Source organism: Mus pahari, chromosome 12, assembly GCF_900095145.1.
Source record: "Mus pahari chromosome 12, PAHARI_EIJ_v1.1, whole genome shotgun sequence".
In the NCBI taxonomy this organism is placed as follows: domain Eukaryota; kingdom Metazoa; phylum Chordata; class Mammalia; order Rodentia; family Muridae; genus Mus; species Mus pahari.
Genome location: NC_034601.1, coordinates 27,036,078 through 27,059,037, shown reverse-complemented (window position 1 = coordinate 27,059,037; position 22,960 = coordinate 27,036,078). Strand labels below are relative to the sequence as shown.

General features: G+C 41.6%; 1 protein-coding gene across 1 annotated transcript in view; it reads left to right on the top strand.

Annotated features, from left to right (window-relative positions):
- Nucleotides 1-20,627, top strand: part of Pak2 (p21 (RAC1) activated kinase 2) — a 64,063-nt gene extending 43,436 nt beyond the window's left edge. Inside the window, exons 8-15 of the mRNA XM_021209232.1 lie at nt 2,212-2,275; nt 3,709-3,757; nt 4,554-4,666; nt 7,380-7,497; nt 10,116-10,215; nt 14,575-14,771; nt 16,553-16,690; nt 18,198-20,627. Coding sequence (XP_021064891.1) covers nt 2,212-2,275; nt 3,709-3,757; nt 4,554-4,666; nt 7,380-7,497; nt 10,116-10,215; nt 14,575-14,771; nt 16,553-16,690; nt 18,198-18,284 — 866 coding nt within the window. The 3' untranslated portion in view covers nt 18,285-20,627. The remainder of the gene's footprint in view (nt 1-2,211; nt 2,276-3,708; nt 3,758-4,553; nt 4,667-7,379; nt 7,498-10,115; nt 10,216-14,574; nt 14,772-16,552; nt 16,691-18,197) is intronic.
- The last annotated feature ends 2,333 nt before the right edge of the window (nt 20,628-22,960 follow it).

Here is a 22,960-nt window from a genome sequence, read left to right as displayed (position 1 = left end):
AAAAAAAAAAAAAAGCAAAGAGAAGAACCAATCCAGCGTTCTGATCTCTGTACACAGCACACAAATGTTCCTAAAGAAAGTGGCCGTCTGCAGTGTGCGTTGGCATAAAGTCTGTAGTGGGTACGGTCTTTTATTTCCTTTTAACTTACAACCCACCATTGTTCCTTAGGTCACACATTAAAAGGTAACAATAATATCTGCTCATCAATCTCCAGCAGCTCCAAAGAGCACTCACTGGTGTGGTGGGGCTGGTGGTGGGAGTGGTGGAGGAGGATGAGGAGGAAGAGGAAAAAGAGGGGGAGTCAGGGAAAGATTCCATGTAGATAGTGTTTAAGTCATAAAGTGACTGCTTTTATTCCTCAGTACTTTATAAAGTGTGAAGCTGCTTGTACCTAGCCTTTTGTAGAACTACGTCATGTTCCTTCTCTTAGGAAAGCTGCTACTTCAAGCAGTAAGCCAGGGCAGTGGCGCTGCCGTCGAGTCACGGCTCAGTAATCTTGTCCTCTTTGCTGTGGCTCCCTCTGCAGCTTTGTCTTACTGCAGGCTTAACTTTGTTGTGTAGCTCAGAGTGAGGTGGCTGGCTTTCAGTGGGGGCTTGCAGACTACTCTGACTTAGTGTCACATGTTCATGTCTTATCTTGAGCAAGTGACGGTGCTGTGTCATTTTTTTCTCATTTGACCTAATAGTAAATCTGAATTTAAATTATGACTTTTCCACAGTTTTCTGAATTTAATATCTATTAGCATATTAAAGACTTTTTCAGTATGCTTAAGTTTGGTTTTTTAAAGGTTTATTTATTTATTTATTTTTATGTATGTGAGTACACTGTAGCTTTCTTCAGACACACCAGAAGAGGACATTGGATCCTATTACAGATGGTTGTGAGCCACCGTGTGGTTGCTGGGAATTGAACTCGGGACCTGTGGAAGAACAGTCAGTGCTCTTAACCCACTGAGCCATCTCTCCAGCCCCCTACTTAGTTTTTATAAGGATACCGAAAAGTAGAAGATGGACTAGAAACATTTGAACAGCCATTTATGGGTTATTCTGCTATTTATTCATTTATTGTTTATATTAGTAAGTAATTTCACAGTTTATCAAAGTCCTAGATGGGCATGAAGACTCTTACGTGGAATCTCAGTACTTGGGAGACTGATCTAGGGGTATTGGTGCGACTTCACGGCTAGCGTAGGCTATGAGTAGGTTCTGAGTTAGCAGTGCTATCTCAAACTAATAATAGTCTAGGAAAAGGGCTGAGGATGGAGCTCACTCAGTAGAGTTCTTGCCTAGCATGCACTGAGATGTTAGATCCCAGAATTACATAAATAGGATAGGACACTGAATACTTGCATCCCAGCATTTGTGAGTTGGAAGCAAGAAGGTCAAAAGTTCAAGATTATCTTCAGCTATGTATTGAGTCCCAGGCTAGCCCTGTTTTGTTTTGGTTTTGGTTTTTAAATTAGTAATATCATATCCCTCCATTCTGAGGACCCCATGAGTTTTAGGCTTACAAAGGCAATTGGTTTTACTAAAATGTCATGATTTCCTAGAAAGTGATTAAGAAGTCTAACCTTGTCAACTATGGTGATGCACACCTTTAATCCCAACACTCAGGAGACAAAAGACAGGTGGATCTCTCAGTTTGAGGACAGCTTGGTCTACAGAGGGAGTTCCAGGACAGCCAGGGCTACAGAGAGAAACCCTGTCTCAAAAAAAACAAACAAACATACATTCCAACTGATGGAAAAGTGCAACCACCTTTTATTGCTTTTTATTCTTAATTTCTTCTCAACTTTAAAATTCTGTGTATTAAACCCTTTGCGTGTGTGTGTGTGTGTGTGTGTGTGTGTGTGTGTGTGTGAGTGTGTTTGGTATGGTTCTATGTATGTATGTATGTGTACTGAGTGCATACCTGGTGCCAGCAGAGGTAAGTGTGGGATCCTTTGGAACTGGAATTCTGGAACAATGTGAACCACTATGTGGGTGCTGGGAACTGGACCCAGGTTCTGTGCTTTCAACCATTGAGACATTTCTCCAGTCCCAATATAAATAATTATTTTTCTTTATATTGATTATTTAAAACATTATTTTTGAAGCTTGGTGTATGGAAAAACACTTTTATAATCAGTGTAGATTATTAAAAGGAATAATTGTCAAATTTTGTTTGCGTTAAGTTTGCTTGACTGATTTCTAATTTTTGTTTAAAACAGGAACTATTGTGAGCATAGGGGACCCTAAGAAAAAATACACAAGATATGAAAAAATTGGGCAAGGGTAAGTGTTGCTGTCTTCTGACATCATATTCAATATGGTACCTCCCTCTGACACTGAGCACAGAACTGTTCTGCCTGAGACATTGTAAATACATAACACAGTTATGAGTATTATGTATGTATATTAAAATAAAACTGCACTTCTAAGTTGGCTCTAATTATACACACTTGCAAACCCATCACCTGAGGGATTGCCGCAGGTTGGAGAATAGCCTTAGCTCATAGTGAGTCCTGTCTCAAAAAACTAAGCGTAACCCAGCACTGGTAGCTTCACATTGTCTGCCTTCTCTTCCCCGTCTCCCTCTTTCCCTGACCGTATTCTAATCTTCCCTTTCACTTCCTCCATCATCATCATCATCTTCAGTAAGGTTTCCCTATGTAGCCCAGGCTGCCCCACATGCACTGTGTAGTTAAATCTTTTTTTTTTTTTCCTTTTTTTTTCAGACGGGGTTTCTCTGTGTAGCCCTGGCTGTCCTGGAACTCACTCTGTAGACCAGGCTGGCCTCGAACTCAGAAATCTACCTGCCTCTGCCTCCCAAGTGCTGGGATTAAAGGCATGCACCACCACTGCCCCACCTACTGGGATTAAACCTACATTCTGTCACGTGGCTGGGTACCTATACTCAGATACCATGCATCTGTCTCCTCACATCTTCCCAGGTGAATCTCCTGCCTGGTGCTCTCCCAGAATTTTTTCTTCCAGGATGTCCCACCTTCTATTTCTATTATATGCCTAAGCAAATTTATTATTATTATTATTAGGTACTACATTCATACAGATATAGATATTCTTTCTACACACATCAAACTCAGGCTACACACAAAACATAGACCAGAGGGTCTTGTTACAAGGGTAGGGGGCAGCCCTCAAGTTTGTCGTGGTTCATTATTTGATTTTGGTGGTTGGTTTGAGTTTTGTTTTCTTAAGACAACGTCTGACATCCAAACTAGCACTGAGTCATCCTCCTACCTCACACTCTGCACAGGTCCAGGCACGTATACCCTGCTATAGGTCTTTGTTTCATAGAGAAGGGTTTTGGGTTTTTTTGTTTTTTTTTGTTTTTTTCTTTTTCTTCGTGTGACACGATCTTTCTCTACATAGCCCAGGCTGGCCTGAAATTCCCTGTCTCCATCCTGAGCTGGGCTCGCAGGTGTGCACCATCACACCACACCACACCACTTCTTTTTTTCTTAAGCATAGAAGTAGATTTGTGAGTGTGTGCTGCTTTTTCTAAATTTTTATAGGCCTGAAATACTTCATGTGTAAGTCTTGGCTGTAAGGATTGCCTCTTCGTTTTCCTCTTTGTTTTGCATAACTCTTGAGTCTAACATGTTAAATCTTGTTTTACTTGTTCAAAGTCTGAAATCTTTGAATTGTGTAAATGCAATCATTTAAGAACTTGAATTTCATTCTGTCTTTTTTTTTCCCTGCAGGGCTTCTGGAACAGTTTTTACTGCGACTGATGTGGCCCTGGGGCAAGAGGTAACTACTGTTCAAGTCTGCACGTTTGCATGTTGGCTCTTTGTATAGAGAAAAGGAGAATAGATGCATGCTTCCATGCACATGGATGTGCAGTGACCAGAGGCTGTCTTCACCAAATAAGTGAAGCTGTCTATCCAGGAAGCCAGCAGATCTGCCTGCATGCACTTCCTAGCCTTGGTTTTATGAGTGCATGGCAGCACAACAGTGTTTGGGGTGGAAGGAACTCAGATCTCAGTGGTTGGAAGAGCTTTACCAGCTGAGCTATCTCCCTAGCCCTAGATCTGGCATAAGAATTGATCTGCCAAGTCTCCACAGCAGTTACTATGTTAGGTGAACAAAGAATGAATATGTTTAGTATCACAAATAAATAATTTTAAAATATATACCAGTTTTGAATTTTAAAAATTAATTTTTTACATAGTCTGACCTTAGGTTGGTTAGTAAACTTGAAGATAAATCTAGGGTTGGTCAGTGAGATGGCTCTGTGGGGAAAGAGCACTCATTATCCTGACCTCGTTCCCTGTTTCAGCATGTGCACCATGGCATATGTACACCCACACATGCAAAACAGACAGAATGTCAAGTTAAAAAGGTTTTAAATACAAATTCAAGCATAATTTAGACTCTGTATCACCTAACATTGTGTATAAATTGTATACATGTAAAAAACAACTCTGTGAGCAAGGCATAGCCTTGCTCTGTGAGATGTGCTTGTGAATTGCCAACTTATCAGTGCTTGTAATTTTGTTAGAGAATTAGGAATGCTGTCTTGATGTTTCAAATATGTTTATTACAGGTTGCTATCAAGCAGATTAATTTACAGAAACAACCAAAGAAGGAATTGATCATTAATGAAATTCTGGTGATGAAAGAGTTAAAGAATCCCAACATAGTTAACTTCTTGGACAGGTAAATATGAGTGTTTTCTTTAAAGGGGAACTCTCCTGAGGAGTGGTGAACAGCACTGTAACCCAGCCTTGGAGGATGGGACAGGGCAGGCCTGACGAGGGCCTATTTTTTTTTTTTTTTTAAACATTTGTTTTGATTTTTTTACTTATTTTTTTTAAGGTTTTATTTATTTATTATATGTAAGTACACTGTAGCTGTCTTTAGAAACTCCAGAAGAGGGCATCATATCTTTTTACGGATGGTTATGAGCCACCATGTGGTTGCTGGGATTTGAACTCTGGACCTTCAGAAGAGCAGTCGGGTGCTCTTACCCACTGAGCCATCTCACCAGCCCGGGCCTATCTTTAAAAACAAGAATGAGTAAAAGAAAGTAAAAAATGAGAAAGAGAGGCTGGAGAGGGTCAGGACTCACAGAGCAGCTCCCAACTGCCTGTAAGCCAGCTGCAGGGGAGCCACGCCCTGCCAACACTCACACGTACACATAAACTCACTGAGGCAAACATATGCATGAAAAGTTATAAAGAAGTGACAAAAGAAGCGAACATACAGCCGGGCATGGTGGCGCACGCCTTTAATCCCAGCACTTGGGAGGTAGAGGCAGGCGGATTTCTGAGTTCGAGGCAAGCTTGGTCTACAAAGTGAGTTCCAGGATAGCCAGGGCTATACAAAGAAACCCTGTCTCAAAAAGCCAAAAAAAAAAAAAGAAGAAGAAGAAGAAGAAGAAGCAAACATACACTGAAATGAAAATATGGAGCTGTCGACAGGACTGGAGAGATGCTGCGTTGACAGCCCTTGAGTGGACAAGGGGTGGTTCCCAGCACTCACATGGTGGCTCATACCCGCCTGTGACTGTGGTTCCAGGGCATCCAGGTCCCTCTCCAGCTCTGTTACACATACATGTAAACAAAACAAAACAAAATTTTATTGTTAGTACTTACAGTCTTGTTAGAAAGGACAGAAATTTGCAGTTTGATTATTTGGTGCAGGCATTGCACTTCAGATCAGACCAGAGTGCTGAGAAGTAAGCCTGGGGTAGGGGAGGGGTGAGACCGTCGCCCGCACTGAGGCCTTTTCTCCAGGATCTCACTTAACGGGAAAAGAGAGCACTCCCTGAAGGACTGCTGGTGGGGCTTGTACTCACTGAAACGGACAGAGCCGAAGCAGGAAGGAATGGCTGGCTGTGACACATGCTGTGATCTCAGAGATGACCAGCCACCCAAGTTTTTAAACTGTAAGATTAGTTTTTATTTTATGTAGCTTCCTGGCCTCTTGGGAAGCTGGGATCAGAGCCTGTGCCACCATGCCCATCTGGTTCTATTGTCTCCACCTCAGGTTGCTCTCAAAAGGTCTCTGAACTTAGGTACTGTGTTAAACCACAGAGGACAAAATATAAAATTGTGTATATTACAAATGCCATTTTAAAAAAGAATCACATTTACTTTAGTGAATAATAACATAGATTATATTAGTTATAATAGATTACAGATGATTTTCTATATCTAAATTTGCTTAGAATATATTTTGAGACTCTACGCCTTATTTGTGAGGACTATATTCAAAGAAACTAATTTTTCAGGTCTATTTCCTTACTTTCATTTTAGAATCTTCTTTATTTTTTAAATTCTATATAATATGGTTACATCACTTACTCTTCCCTTTTAAGGATGTTTTACTGATGTGTATGTATGTGTCTGCTTGTCTGTGTGTGTACTACTTGGCATGAAGGTGCCTGTGGAGGCCAGAGGAGAGTCAGAACCCTAGCACTGGAGTTATAAGTGTTTTTGAACCTTCTAGTGTGGGTGCCAGGAACTAGGCTCAGATCCCCTGGAAAGGCAGGAAATTCTCTAATACTGAATTCTCTCTCTCTTCAGCCACTCATTTTCTTGCCTTTTTAAAATACTAATTTCACAGTGCTGAAAAGATGGTTCAATGCTTAAGAGCACTAGCTACTCTTATAGAGGACTGGGGTTCAACTCTAATCACCCACAGAGTGGCTCACAACTGTTTCCAGTCCCAGGGGATCCAGTTCTCTCTGCTTGCCTCTAGGCATGCACATTGGTGCACAGAGATATGTGCAGGCAAAACACTCAAACACAGAAGTTAATCTAAATAGAATACTTTTCCCTTGGATTATTCTTATAACACATATATACCCAAACCACTGTGGGTAAACTATAACTTTAAAATGATTCTGAAACTTTCTGTTTTGTGTTGTTTTGTTTGAGACAAGTATCTTACCCTCCTGGTCTCTAATTCAGAGTGATCTTTTTAATTGTTTCCTGAATGTTGGGATTGTCCTCACATAGCTGAAAGCATTTAATTTTGTTGTTGTTGTTGTTGTTTTATTCTATTTAGTCTTTTTCTAGACGGGGTTTCACTATGTAGCTCTGGCTGTTGGAAAACTCACTGTGTAGACCAGGCTGGCCTTAAACTGACAGATCTGTCTGCCTCGAAGACCTCCCAAGTGCTGGGTTTAAAGGCATGCGCCACCACACCCATCTGAGGACATCTTAATTTGTGTTATTCTTCCTGTCTCATGCTGTTCCTAGTTCTCAAACTGTTGGCTCTTTGGTTTTATCATTATCGTGCTTGGCATTTTAATTCCTCAGTGCAGAGAGCCATGTTCTTTAAAAAAATAAAAAATAAAAAGCTGTGTATATTTCTTTTTTTTTTTTTTTTTTAAGCTGTGTATATTTCATATGTTCTTTTTCAGTTACCTGGTAGGAGATGAGCTGTTTGTGGTAATGGAGTACCTTGCTGGTGGGTCCCTCACTGATGTTGTAACAGAAACCTGCATGGACGAAGCACAGATTGCAGCCGTCTGCAGAGAGGTGGGTTGGCCTGCCTTTTGGACATTAGGGAGATGTGTGCTTTGCAAGGATTTAAAAAAGGAAGTTTTGGGACTGGTGAGATGGCTCAGCGGTTAAGAGCACTGACTGTTCTTCTGAAGGTTGAGAGTTCAAATCCCAGCAACCACATGGTGGCTCACAGCCATCCATAGTGAGATCTGGTGCCCTCTTCTGGTGTGTCTGAAGACAACTACAATGTACTTATATATAATAAATAAATAAATCTTTAAAAAATAAAAGAAAAGGAAGTTTTATGTGGGCAGAGAATCTTTCTTTGTATACTGGAAGGTTTTCCTCTATCATATTGTCAGACAAGAGCTTCAGCCCTGCTCTGCATGGAGTGCTCTTAACCACTGAGCCATCTCTCCAGCTCAGATTTATTTTTTAAAGGTTTATTTATTTATTTTATGTATATGAGTACAGATGGTTATGAGCCATCATGTAGTTGCTGGGACTTGAACTCTGGACCCCTGTTCACTCTGCACTGCCCCCTGCCCCCGATGTGGCCTAAAGATTTATTTATTGTCATATGTAAATACACTGTGTCTTGTCTTCAGACACACCCGAAGAGGGCATCAGATCTTATTACAGATGGTTGTGAGCCACCATGTGGTTGCTAGGATTTGAACTCAGGACCGCTGGAAGAACAGTCAGTGTTCTTACCCCAACTGATCCATCTCACCAGCCCTCCAGCCCAGATTTTTAGGGGTTATAAATGGTGTACAGATTTTGTTCCACTCTGATGAGAATAATTTTTAAGAAAATACAACTGACTTTTCTCACACTCACAGTTTACAGTCTTTTCTGATATTTAAGAGCACTGGACCAAACCGTTTTGTTATGTTAAGATTTTATTTTATATTTATTTTGTGTTTATGGGTATTTTGTATGCATGTATATTGTGTGCATGCAGTACCTTAGGAGGCCAAAAGAGAACATTGGATCCTCTTGGACTGAAGGCACTGTGACCATAAGTCCCCTGGAAAAGTGGCCAGTGCTCTTAGCTTCTGAGCCATCTCTCCAGTCGTCCTAAAATCTCCTTTTCTATTTAGTCTTTTTTCCTTGGTGCTTTCTGGTATGAAGCATCAGAGGAAAGTTACTCCTTTATACTGAGGGCTCTTATCTTGTCTCTGTTGTGCTGGCAGTGAGCCCCAGAGCCTCCTGCATGCTAGTGCTGTGCCACTGAGCCCTGCTGCCAGCCCTCATCTCTAGATTGTGCATAGAGTGAAAGTGTGAGAGCATCAACTTACACATTGAAGCCTTGAGCCCAAGCCAAACACCTGAATCTTAGCTACTTTTTCAGTGGCTTACCCTAATTAGACTTCGCAGTATCTCAGTTTTTAATGAAAATAGTCACAATTTATTCTTGGACCTGTGTGCCAAGGTCCTACTATGTAGCTCTATCTGACCTCACAAAAATGTTTCCACCTGTGTATCCCGAGTGCTAGGATTAACGATATGTATATACCCTATGCCTGATCACAAGTGCACTTTAGGTTGACGTAATTTCTCAAGAACCTGTCTATACTTACCAAATGCTTTAGTGTAGCTTTAGTCATTTAAACCTGAAAAGACCTAGAAGTTGAATAGGCCCAGTCTGCAGTTTATAAGGGAAGCCACTGAAAACTAAGTTTTGAAAGTCAGTGGGTAGTGGAGCTTGTAAAGATGGCTCAGTGGTTAAAACTGCTTCCTGCTCTTCAGAGGACCAGAGTTTGGTTCCCAGCACCTACATCTGGCTACTTTCAACTACCTGGAATTCCAGCTACAGCAGGTCCCATTTCCTCTTCTGACCTCTGAAAGCAGTGAACTTGTGCAAAACTACCCTTCCCACACATAATGTAAAATAAAATGTTGTTTTTACTGGGTGGGGAACCCATCTCCAGGTGCAGTGACCTGTACCTGTAGTCCTAGAACTTTGTGAGACTGAAGCAACAGGATTACTGGGCTCTCCAAGCCAGCTTAGGGTGTCGGACAAAACCTTACCTCCCACAACCCAAGAAAATGAATGAGGCATTATTATTTACTAAGCCTGGTATAGTAGCCCATCCCTGTAATACCAGCACTATGGTAGTTGAAGCAGGAGGATCAGGAGTTCTGATCATCCTTTGATACACAGTAAAGTTCAAGGTCAGACAGTAGGAGAAAATGTTGATTTTTGAGGCTATTTTTATTTTATTGTTTGTTTGGTTGGTTTGGTTTTTTTCAAGACAGGGTTTCTCTGTGTAGCCCTGGCTGTCCTGGAACTCACTTTGTAGACCAGGCCAGCCTCGAACTCAGAAATCCGCCTGCCTCTGCCTCCCGAGTGCTGGGATTAAAGGCGTGTGCCGCCACGCCCGGCTGAGGCTATATTTTAATAGTGATGCTTTGTACAGCCCTGGGGTCTCAGGGCTTAGATTACAGTCATGTTACATCATGTCCACACAAAGTTGTGACTTGTTTGTATTTCTTAACTTTACAGATGAGAGAATATCTTTTCTCTACAAATGTTAAATATTAGAGGGTCTCCTACTAGAAAGAGCAGTACTCGGGCCATTGCAGCTCTACGTGACCTCCCTTAGACTTGTTTGGTTGTTTCATTGATAGCTGTTTTTTCTGTTCAGTGTTTACAGGCGTTGGAGTTTTTACATGCTAATCAAGTGATCCACAGAGACATCAAAAGTGACAATGTGCTCTTGGGAATGGAAGGCTCAGTTAAACTTAGTGAGTAGCAATGAAGGGATGTTTTATTAATATATCTGTGATGGACTGTGTGAAGGGTGGGTGGCTTGTTAAATGTGCATTGTGTTCAAACTGGGCGACTTGTGTTCCTAGCAAAGCTGTTACTACTTGATGAATATTCAGAGCAAGTTACTTGATTTCTTTTTGTCTGTTTCTGCAGATGTACAATAAGGAGAATAATAATGTTGGGAATTATTTTTGAGATTAAAACAAAGTAATATTCATAGGACCAATGTCTGGGCTACCTTGATACTAATTCTGCTTATAGGAATTGACTAGGTGCCTGTAATTATTTGGAGTATTTTTCTCAGCCCGCCCCTTCACTGTCCTAGTATTTTGTGGAGATAGCCTAATTAGAGGAAGAGTGTGTGACCTTGACCTCAGGGGTGCATAGAAAACAATCTCCGTTTCCTGAGATCTTATTTGTCAGGTGCAGGAAGGTCATGAAACAGCCAGACATTTTCCCTCTAGGGCCATAATCCCACAGTGCCAACCAAACCCTCTGGAGGACTCAGCAAGACCCAAGGATTCTCTAGCTTCAAAACTCAAAGCATTGAATCAAGAAACCAAGATTGTGGGCTGGTGAGATGGCTCAACGGGTAAGAGCACCCGACTGCTCTTCCAAAGTTGCAGAGTTCAAATCCCAGCAACCACATGGTGGCTCACAACCATCCTTAACAAGATCTGACTCCTTCTGGAGTGTCTGAAGACAGCTACAGTGTATTCACATATAATAAATAAATCTTAAAAAAAAAAAAAAAAGAAACCAAGATTGCTTTAAATCTGATCTGCTAAAAGGGCCTGTTCCCCACCCACCCTCCTTTCTCAGCTATATTCTCTAAAATGTTATTTAATAATCAGTGGGGTTTTTTTTTTTTTTTTTTTTTTGCTCATGGATGTGTATTTTAATTAAAATCAGTGTTATTCTTTTACTATGGGACTTGCTGTGTAGCCTAGGCTGGCCATGACCTACCTTTTGCCTATCAAGTTACAGGTATCCCACCACACCCAGTTTTACGCAGTTTGAGGATTAAACCTAGGATACTAGAACTTCCAAGCTGTGCACCCCACTTTGAGTTTGAGACAGAACCCTGTGTATCCTCTAGCCTCGAGATGTGTGTGTGTGTGTGTGTGCGCCTGCATGTGTGTATGTATATTCATTTTTCTCTTCCCCTACATAAATAACTTTAAAGATTATTTGGGATGCCCCTGGCTTATTATAAACACTCATTTTCACTATAAGCACTAGTTTACCCTACTGTTATACTTTTAATAGTCTCATTTATAGAATTATTGAATATATGTGTAAAAGAGTCCAGAACATTAGGGAAAACTAAACTATCTTAAATGTTGAGCAGAACATTGATACTTAATATTTCTAGTTTTAAGAATTCAATGGATGGGCTAGAGAGATGGCTCAGCGGTTAAAAGCACTGACTGCTCTTTCAGAGGTCCTGAGTTCAATTCTCATCAACCACATTGTGGTTTACAACCATCTGTAATGGGATCTGATGCCCTCTTCTGGTGTGTCTGAAGACAGCTATAGTGTACTCACATACACAACATAAATAACTCCTTTTTAAGAAAAAAACAAAAAAAGAGCCAGGCCGTGTTGGCACATGCCTTTAATCCCAGCATTTGGGAGGCAGAGATTTCTTTTGCTCTGATGTATTAGAAAGGACACAGCATTTATCTGGAGATTTCTTCTCAAAGCCAACCACACAGAGGAATTGAAAAGGGCTTATCGGACAAATGATTTGCTCACACAACCACTGCTAGAAGTGGGAATCCCAGCAGGGAACTCAACAAGCCTGCCTATCTATCTATCTATCTATCTATCTATCTATCTATCTATCTATCTATCTATCCATCCATCCATCCCTGAGTGGGCAGTCTTAGCCCCACTGTCCCTGAGTGAACAGGCTTAACCCCACTGTCCCTGAGTGGACAGGCTTAGGCGGCTCTTACTACTTCACTTGACACGAGTGAGAGGCAAGCCGATTTCTGAGTTCGAGGTCAGCTTGATCTACAGAGTGAGTTCCAGGACAGCCAGGGATACACAGAGAAACCCTGTCTCAAACAAAACAAAACAAAAAAGCAATGATACATGTACTAAGATGAAAAGATAATCTAAAAATAATTTGGAATGGGGCATGCCTATAATCCCTACATTTGAAGCTGAGGCAGAAGGATTGCTGCTAATTTGAGGTTAGCTTATTTGAGGACTATAGTAAGAGACCCTATTTTAACAAAGTCAGAAATAAAGCCAACTCTGGTGGCACATGCCTTTAATTCCAGTGAGTTCAGTGCCAGTCCTAATTACACAGTAAGATCTTATCTCCAAAAAAAATCAAAATAAAGTTTTTATAACAATTTACAAAATAAAACAAGTCAAGTAGTTCATCAATATTATTTATAAATAGTAAATGTATAATTAACGTCTAAGGGTTACAAAGCCACTTGCTGACAGAGGTTACATAAGGAGTCAGGGGGTGCCAGGTAGCCTTGATAACACATCCTAGCATCGGAAGGCTGAGTTAGGAGGCTCCAGAGGTCGAGTGAAGTCTTTCTTTTTGGGGTTTTGTTTTTGTTCTTATTGTTTTTAATTTTTGTTTTGAGACAAGGTCTCACTCACTAGTTGAGTTCTGGCTGTCCTGGTATTCACTGTGTAAACCAGCCTCAAACGCTCAGGCCTGCTTCTGCCTCCCTATCAGTTGCTAGGATTAATGGCATGTGCCACCATGCCTGGCCTTCAAGGTCTTTCTTGACTACATCCTCTCAAAGGCAGCTCAGGCTACATGAAACTCTGTCTGAATAAAATCTAAAAAGTAAAATAAGGAGTTTTAACATCAGAAGGAAAAAGAAAGTTGTAACTTATTTCGAGACAGGGTTTCTGTGTGTAGCCCTGGCTGTCCTGGAACTCACTTTGTAGACCAGGCTGGACTCGAACTCAGAAATCTGCCTGCCTCTGCCTCTCGAGTGCTGGGATTAAAGGCGTGCGCCACTACACCCGGCAAGTTGTAACTTCTTATCCCAGCCAGTTTAGCATCAGATACTGCATGCAGTAGGCCTCTTGTCCCTTGAATAAAGCAGTTGGAGCACCTTCCCTGTGCAGTTGCAGCTCAGTGTGGTCTTTTCTAAGCCTTCTGCTAAGTTGGATGCATAGTGATTTGGGCTTTGGTTATTTTACTCGAATGTCAGGTTCTGCTGGCCAGGTGGTTCAGCCAGTAAATGTGTTTGCTATCAAGCCTTCCACCTGAGTTCTCAGAACTCACACAGTAAGAGAAAATTGTCCTTTAAACTCAAGACATGTAGGCTACATATACAAAATAAATGTTAAAAGAAAGCATTAAAAAAACAACAATCAACCAAAGAGAAAGAATTGTAGTTTCCATGTTCTGAATGTGTCCAGATTTAATCATTGCATTTAGTTTTATTATTCACCTTAGATAAAAATTTTTAGACCTCTTTCAATTTTAACTCGTAAGAATTAAGTTACTCAGAAGAAAAGGCCTGATAATTTATATGCTGTTGTCAAAAGTGAAAATTATTTGTAAATCAAAACCTCAAAAAACTTAAACCTAGCCTACTTGTTTTATTCTCACATTCTTTTTTTTTTTTTTTAAGATTTATTTATTATATTATATTTTTATATGTAAGTACACTGTAGTAGTTTTCAGACACATCAGAAGAGGGCACCAGATCTTGTTACGGATGGTTGTGAGCCACCATGTGGTTGCTGGGATTTGAACTCAGGACCTTTGGAAGAGCAGTCGGTGCTCTTAACCACTGAGCCATCTCTCCAGCACCCCCCCTTTTTTTTTTTAATGATTTATTTATGTCATGTATGTGAGTACACTATAGCTGTCTTCAGACACACCAGAAGAGGACATAAGATCCCATTACAGATAGTTGTGAGCTACCATGTGGTTGCTGGAATTTGAACTCAGGACCTCTGGAAGAACAGTCAGTGCTCTTAACCACTGAGCCGTCTCTCCAGCCCTATTTTTACATTGTTTGTTTTGTTTTGTTTTGTTTTTTGAGTCAGGGTTTCTCTGTAGCCCTGGCTGTCCTGGAACTCACTTTGTAGACCAGGCTGGCCTCAAACTCAGAAATACGCCTGCCTCTGCCTCCCAAGTGCTGGGATTAAAGGTGTGCACCACCACACCTGGCCTATTTTTACATACTTTACAGAGAAGAGGTTGAATGGTGGAAGCGCAGCCGTGTCTACTGAGGTAGATATGTGGACACTTTGGCTAACCCTGGTGCTTTGCTGTATTCTGGAGAAGATATATGGAGCTCCCCTTGATGCCATTAATCCTCTGCTTTGCTTCTCTGTAGCTGACTTTGGCTTCTGTGCCCAGATCACTCCTGAACAGAGCAAACGCAGTACTATGGTTGGAACACCGTACTGGATGGCACCAGAGGTGGTGACACGGAAAGCCTATGGTCCCAAAGTTGACATATGGTCTCTGGGCATCATGGCTATCGAGATGGTTGAAGGAGAGCCTCCATACCTCAACGAAAATCCTCTGCGGGTAAGACTAATAAACCACTAGCCTGACTGTAAAGAACATAGTTTGCTTTCTTTATTAAAAGAATAGTTTGAGCCGGGCGTGGTGGCGCATGCCTTTAATCCCAGCAGAGGCAGGTGGATTTCTGAGTTCGAGGCCAGTCTGGTCTACAAAGTGAGTTCCAGGACAGCCAGGACTACACACAGAAACCCTGTCTTGAAAAAAAACAAACAAACAAAAAAAAGAATAGTTTGCATACATGTTTGCCATGGCACATGCATGGAGACCAGAGGACAGCGTGTGAGGATGGCTTCCCCCCTTTACCTTGTGAGTTCTCAGATTTAACTCAAGTTGTCCCACTTGGCAGCCATCACTCAGGACCCAGAAAAAGTTCTCTTCAAAACATACTTTGCACTTGGCTTGTGTGAATCACTGTACCAGAAATTTGACTATATATGGCTTATGAAATCTAATCTCTTTCTCTTTCTGTATTTAAGTATTGTGTTGCTTTTTCTTTTTTTTTTTTTTTTTCTTTTTGGTAACAGTGTGTGTGGGTGCTTTGTAGCTGTAAATGACCTTGAATTTCTGATTTTCCTACCTCTACTTCCCAAGTTCTGGAACTACAGATGTCTTTTAACACAGTTGTATGCGGTGCTGAGAACTGACCCCATAGCATCATGAATACTAAGAAAGAACCCTTGATTTAGTCACATATCCGCCCATTTGGTGCCTTTTCCTACACATTTAGGTTCCTGTGTATAGCAAGAAGGGTCTCACAGATGAACCTTGGCTGCTATATTCCAAGGACAGTGGAAAGGTTAGATCCTTGAGATAAGATGCCTAAATGGGAGCTGGCAAGATGGCTCAGTGGGTAAGAGTACCTGACTGCTCTTCTGAAGGTCCTGAGTTCAAATCCCAGAAACCACATGGTGGCTCACAACCATCCACAAGGAGATCTGACTCCCTCTTCTTGAGTGTCTGAAGACAGCTACAGTATACTTACATATAATAAATAAATTAAAAAAAAAAAACAAAAAAACAAAAAAGCAAAAAAGGATATGAAGATCCGTAGCGCACAGAAAAAAAAAAAAGAAAAGAAAAGAACAAAAGATGCCTAAATGGTAATGTTAAAGCCTATATTCACAAGCCGGGCATGGTGGCGCACGCCTTTAATCCCAGCACTTGGGAGGCAGAGGCAGGCGGATTTCTGAGTTCAAGGCCAGCCTGATCTACAAAGTGAGTTCCAGGACAGCCAGAGCTATACAGAGAAACCCTGTCTCGGAAAAAAACAAAAAAAAACAAAAAAACCTGTATTCACACAAAGAGTAGATTGACCTGAGTATTCCAGCAGCTGAGAGTATGAGATTCTACCACTCCTTTCTGGGAGGATAAAGGTCCCATAGTTGCTGATGTTGCAGCGGCACAAGTGCAGTGGATGAACTGTGGAGTGCATCTGTTACTGCAGCTACCAGTGTTGGTCAGGGGATGTGACGGCTTCTCTGTAGCTGCTGAGTCGTGTTAGAGATCCCAGCACAAAGAGCTCTTGTGATGGAGTGAGAAAGGGTCGCCTGCACATCCTCGGCACTGAAACAAGAAGAAAGCCATATGCTGTTGGGCGCATGAGTTAGGTGGGTGCTGAAGGTCTCGAAGAGCAGTGAAGAGCTAAAGCCCTTGGCCTTTGGTCCCTACATACGGAAATCAAAAACTGCCACTGGAGAGGACAGGCTTAGAGAGACCAGAGGGTGAGTCTTGATTCACTGTCATTTTGTGAGAGACCTTAATATGCCAAAATGGTCTATTTTTAGGCATTATACCTGATAGCAACAAATGGAACTCCTGAACTTCAGAATCCAGAAAAACTTTCCCCAATATTTCGGGATTTCTTAAATCGGTGTTTGGAAATGGATGTAGAGAAAAGGGGTTCAGCCAAGGAGCTGTTACAGGTCAGTTTGGTGACGGTGGCTGTGGGAGGAACTTGGTGGTGCAGATGTCTCCCTGTTTGCGTGCGTGTGTGCATGTGTGTGTATGCGTGTGTGTGTGTGTGTGCATGTGTGTGTGCGCGTGTGTGTGCGCGTGCATGTGTGTGTGTGCGTGTGTGCACGCATGTGTGTGTATGCGTGTGTGTGCACATGTGTGTGCATGTGTGTGTGCATACAGACACGCATGAAGGAGACTTGCAAGAGTTGGTGCTCTCCTTCCACCCAGTAGGTCTCAGGGTCGCAGGTCATCAGACTTGTTAGCCTTTATTTGCTGAACCATCTCTTTGGCCCTTGAAAAAGCATATTTAATTCCATAATTTGTTTTTATCATGTAGTAAGTTTCTGTAATTAATCACTCTTGGACCTGTTCATTTCTATCATCAGTATATTTATGACTACTAACTCTGAAGAACTAATTTTTATTTTTTTATTCATTTCTTTATATGTGGACCAAGCTGGCCTACAGCTAACTAATGTGCTTAAAGATAGGGAATGATCTCGAGCGTCCTGCCTATGCAGTGCTAGGGATTGACCCCAGGGCCCTATGCATGGAAGGCAAGCACTCTGCCTTCTGAGGTATCACTCCGACCCCTTAAGTCTGTAGATTTTAAGCAGTTAGTAACTCACTTGGTGTTGGTTAAGTGGTTCTCTGGGTAACAGTACTTGCCACTAAGCCTGAATACCTAGGCTTGATCCCTAGAACCCGCTCCCCCTACACACATAAACACAGTTGCACACTAAATAAATGAAATTGAAGAAAATAAAAAGGATCCAGGTGTAATGGTGCATACCTTTAATCCTGCACTTCAAGGATCTTTGAGTTCAAGGACAACCAGAGCTACACAGAGAAAACTTGTCTCAAAAAATGGACAAGTAGAGAGGGAGAAGGGAGGGAGGAGGAGAAAGAAGAGGAGGAGGAGGGAGAAAAAGGGGGTAATTTCTTAGGTAGTAGGCAAGATTGCTGTGAGTTAGAGGCCAGGCTAAGCTATATACACCTTAACTCAGAAAGCCAAAACCAGGGCTGAGAGATGTCTTGGTTGATCAAGTGCCTGCTACACACTTGAGGACTTGAGTTTCCATCCCTAGCACCCACATAAGAAGCTAAGTGTGGCTATATGTGGCTATAAACCCTAGTGCTGAGGGAATAGACAAACCCCCGGGGCTTGTTTGGTCAGCCTAACCAATCAGTGGACACCAGGTTCAGTAACTGTCAGGAAATAAGGGGAAGAGTGACAGAGGAGAGTGTCAGAGGAAAGCTCCTGACATTGACCTCTGGTCTCCACAGATGAGATGAGAGCATATAGCCTCAAACAAGCTCATACACCACACACAAATGGCCCTCCTGGAGCTGTAAAAGTGATGTGCCGCGTGTGAGGGCTTTAGTTTGTTAAATGATCCAGAGGGAATTTGGGGGCTAGAGTTTCTAAACGAGAAACACTTCTAAGCTTTCTCTCTCCCTTCCATTTGGCAGCATCCTTTCCTGAAACTGGCCAAACCATTGTCTAGCTTGACGCCACTGATCCTGGCAGCTAAAGAAGCAATGAAGAGTAACCGCTAACGTCGTCACCGAGGCCTCTATTCCCTTATCCATTTTCTAAAAGAAGTCTTTTAATACATGAAATTGTTACTCTGAGGGGTGTAAAGAGACAGTCTGCATCACATGGAGAAAAAAAACTATTATTTTCTAAAGATGACCAAGAGAAAATTGTAGTAGGAGAGTTATGACTTTGAAATGCGCCCCTGCTTTAGGGTCCAAGAGGAGCCGTGGACTGCATCACTAGCCTTACATGTCCTGCAGACCTCGCTTGACGTTCGCATTCTGTGTGATGACTCTTAGTATGGCAGATCCTGGTCATGTCTCCTCTGGGGGATTTCCCATACTTGAATGTCAGATTCGAGTTTTTCCGAGTATTTCATCTGCTGGTCTTATCTCTCCTTCGTAACCTTCCCTCCTCTAACCCATTCCTTTTAAGTTGTCGCTCTGAGTTTTTCTTATGCCTAAATTCAAGGCAGATGTGATAAAATGATGTAGCTCTTTGTATTGGGAAAGGAGCTTGACATGTTTAGCTTTCTATAGAAGTCTGGACCAGCTGGTGTACATGGAGTATTTCAGTTCAGAGCCTAAACTGAAAGGGGGAAAGTATGTGATTTTTACCTTTTTTAACAAATGTGAAAGAGTCAGCTTTAGAAATTTTGTGGTAGTGAGTTTGACATTTGTTACATGTATAGAAAGAGGACTAATAATCTATATTTATAACTAAATCATTGATACAGAGAAAAAAATCCCACTGGTTGTATGTTCTCACCATTTTGTAGTCTTTTCTGCCTGTTTCTCCTCATATTTGGCTTTAGGAACCAAAGTGATTTGTGCTTGTTGACACGGGCTGTATGACTTTGGTGCCACTCCCTTCCCTGTGTTTTCTTGGAAATAAGTGTCTGTATATGTTGTGATTTTAGGTGTCAGTTTTGAATCAACCCTTATTTGTTTGAATCAACCCTTATTTCACATACACCCCCTCCACCCTCTCGGGCAAGTAATAACCATTGAATTTTCAGAACTTAAAAGTTAAAAGATTTTTCCTATTTAAAAGGAAAAATATTTTGGACTAGCAGAAACCAAGTGAGATTTGAACCTTGGTGCGTTCTTGGCTAGTTGTAATAATGAAATGTCAATATTGTAGAGGTGAAGTTTCTGACAGTAAATTGTAAAGACTCATCTAATCTACAGTGTTCCCGACCCATTATCAATGTTTTACTGTTTATGATGGATAAAATAGCACAGTACTTGATGGATCATTTGAGGTGTTGGGTATTTTAGTGTTTATTTTTCCAAATGAGTAGGGTATTCATTGTAAAAAACAAAAAGCATAAAACAAAACAAAACAAAAAACTGGAGAAAGAAAACTGCAGTGTTTGTATTGTTAGTAATACTTTTATTTTAAAGATTTAATAAAAGGTCTGTGACCTGTAGTATTAGCTGTTAGCTGCCCTCCCCCCTCCCCTCTTTCTTCTTTGCTTCTCTGTATGGCTTTGTTGTTTTGCCTGTGGAGGAGGTATTGCTGTCTATCCTACGGTCCTGCAGCCATAGAAAGGAAAATCCCTGTGGTTGGTTCAGGTTTGTCCCACTGTCCCCTTTCAGAGAACATGACACATGCTTGCCTTGCCATTCTGCAGAGCACAGATCATGAATGAAGAAGTTTGCTCTTTGGGTTGGGGAGAGGGGCAGGGTTTCATTCCTGTTGTTCCCATCAGAATACGGGATAAGAAGAGATCACTAGGGGTTTCTGATACTGGAAAGGTTTTCAGCGAGAGTCGACATCTAGAGCACTTACTGGCCTGGTTTCCATGTGTGCTCCTTTTCCTCTGGACTGTATTTTCCTACAACTGTCACTAAATTACAGGAACAACGTGGTTTCTTTGTGGTGGGAAGCTGTGCTGCCTCTTGAGTTCTGGCTGTGAGTGTTGTTTGTGAGCCGCTGTCTGGATAGATTGTGATGACAGTGCTGCCAGCATAGAAGACAGCCAGCTACATGGTGGGACTGCTTAAGAAGGTGTTCCGTCCTCAGTCCTGGAGAGCACCGGGGACACACGCCGCCGCCCCTCCTTAGGCTGTGACCCCACACCTGCTTGCAGTCTGGGGTTTGTACTTAGAATTTCCTGGATGGTTATTTGCATGTCCATTGCTGGCGACGGACTCTGTCATTCAGACCTGACTCCAAGGTTAAGGGAGCTGCACTGTGGTTTATTCTCTCCTGACCTGGATAAACTAACCTGGAATAGCTAATAGTAATGGTTAATTTTGAGATGTGTCATTTTTAAACAAAATAATCTTTAAAGCAATATAGAATTGTGATTTATTAGTTAATTTTAAATTAAAATTTTGAGATCCTGTTGAAAGACAGTTGTATGAATTGAGATTCTTTTATTCTTTCTCTTTTTTTTTTTTTCCAAGAATTGCCTCTGTATTCCCTCTTTTGCCATCTCTTAGAGTAAGACTCCCCATCGGAGCCTCCCTTAGTAGTCCTCTTGTGTCGTTAGGAACTGTTTGCCTTACCATGTATTTATTACCTTACAAACTTTGTGGTGGCTGCAAAGGCATCTTCTCTCATTCTTCTGCTGCACCGTTTACAGAGCACCATACCCACCCACAGCAGTGAGAAGGAGCGTGAGTGCAGCGTGCTGCACCATGGCCAACACAGCTCTGTCTGCACGCATTGAGTTCCTGTCAACAGTCATCTGTCTGTCCAGTGCCCACCAGTCCTAAATGTGCTGTGCCTTGACAGGCAGCTTAAAGCTCAAATCTCTCTTCATGGGCTCACATGTATGCCCTGTGTTCTTGCCTGCATGCTATAGACCTTGTCAGACCATGGTTAGAATTAGAAGATAGGTGTTGAAACAGGCTGCATCCAGTTTTGAATATGAAAATCTTAGAAGCATACTGAGATCTGCAATCACTAAATTGTCAGAATGTATGGAGCCTGTGAGCATTGGGTAAGGGCAGTATCTGCTTAGCCTAGCCACTAGATCAAGAGAAGGGATTCCTTCTCGTTGGCTTCTGACCGCAACATACACTCCCCCCCCCCCACACACACACACGGTTATCATAGATAACACAATGTTTCTTTCTTTTCTGAGACGGGGTCTTGCTGTATAGGCCTGGTTAGCTTAGATGAGTCTAGCCTGGAACCCACAGCTATCTACTTGCCTCTGCTGCCCAGTAGTGGAATAATGGCATGCACCACTGTGTCCTGTTTAAATTTTTTTCTAATGTAGTTTCAGACTATAGTTAATGGGACCAGGGGTGTAGCTCAGTGGTGAATCACATGCCTGTCATGCACAAAGCCCCAAGCTTGAACCCTTGCTCCACTAAAAACAGTATCTTGGCCACTACTTGACAGTATTGTATAATTTCAAATTTAAAAATAGTTGCTAAAATCTTGTTAAATATTTCTTTTTGTTTTCTCTGACAATCTCATAGCACTAGACAGAACAGGTTGGTCTTTCACCGCTATTCTGTGATACATATTTAAGTGGTTTTTCTGAAGCGTGCGTGTAGGAAACATCCCCACACGTTCTCTCTCTTGTCAGTACATTCGCTGACCGCTCTGGCAAAGATGCCGTGTTTGATATTAGAGTTATGAACAGATTCAAGCACTGGCCTGACCTTGAAAGAACTCAAGTCTTTCTCATTCACTGCCCTATACTAAAAAAAAAAAAGATAACCTTGTCAAACATGCTCATTCTGTGTCAAGAAAAATTAGTTGAAGTTCAAAGAAAGTAGTCACTTTCTTATGTATTTATTTTTTGTTTTGCTTTCATTGTTTTGGTAGGTAGAAACTGAATTGGGTAAAAAGCCTATTTCTGTTTTGTTTTCAGATTTTATATTGCCTCCTATTTTTAATTTAATCTAACATAATCAACTGTACTTTGCTATAAACTGCTGTATTTGATGACTGAATAATTTTGTTTTTTCGGGGCTAGAAATAAACTTTCATGTCCATTTTCTCTTTTTTTTTTTTTTTAATTTTTTTTTAAAGATTTATTTATTTATTTATTTATTATGTGTAAATACACTGTAGCTGTCTTCAGACACTCCAGAAGAGGGAGTCAGATCTCATTACGGATGGTTGTGAGCTCAGGACCTTCAGAAGAGCAGTCGTGTGCACTTACCCGCTGAGCCATCTCACCAGCCCCCCATTTTCTTTTCTTAAATTTCCATTTTTGTCAGAATAGCATAAAAGCATAAATATTTAAAAGTCTTTAACAGATTTTTCAGCCGGGCGGTGGTAGCACATGCCTTTAATACCAGCACTTTGGGAGGCAGAAGCAGGTGGGTCTCTAGAAGGTAGAGGCCAGCCTGATCTACAGCGTTCCAGGACAGCCAAGGCTACACAGAGAAACCTATCCTGAAGATAAAAGCGGGGAAGGAGTCTAGAGAGACAGCTCAGTGGATAAGATCAAGGCTGCTTTTTCAGAGGTCCTGAGTTCAATTTCCAGCACCCACATGGAGGCTCACAACCATCTGCAACTCAAGTTGCAGAGGATCCAACACCCTCTAGAGACATACATGCAGACAAAATACCAATGCACATAAATTGAAGGATTTTTTTAAAAAAATTAAGGCCAGGCGTGGTGGCACGCGCCTTTAATCCCAGCACTCGGGAGGCAGAGGCAGGCGGATTTCTGAGTTCGAGGCCAGCCTGGTCTACAGAGTGAGTTCCAGGACAGCCAGGG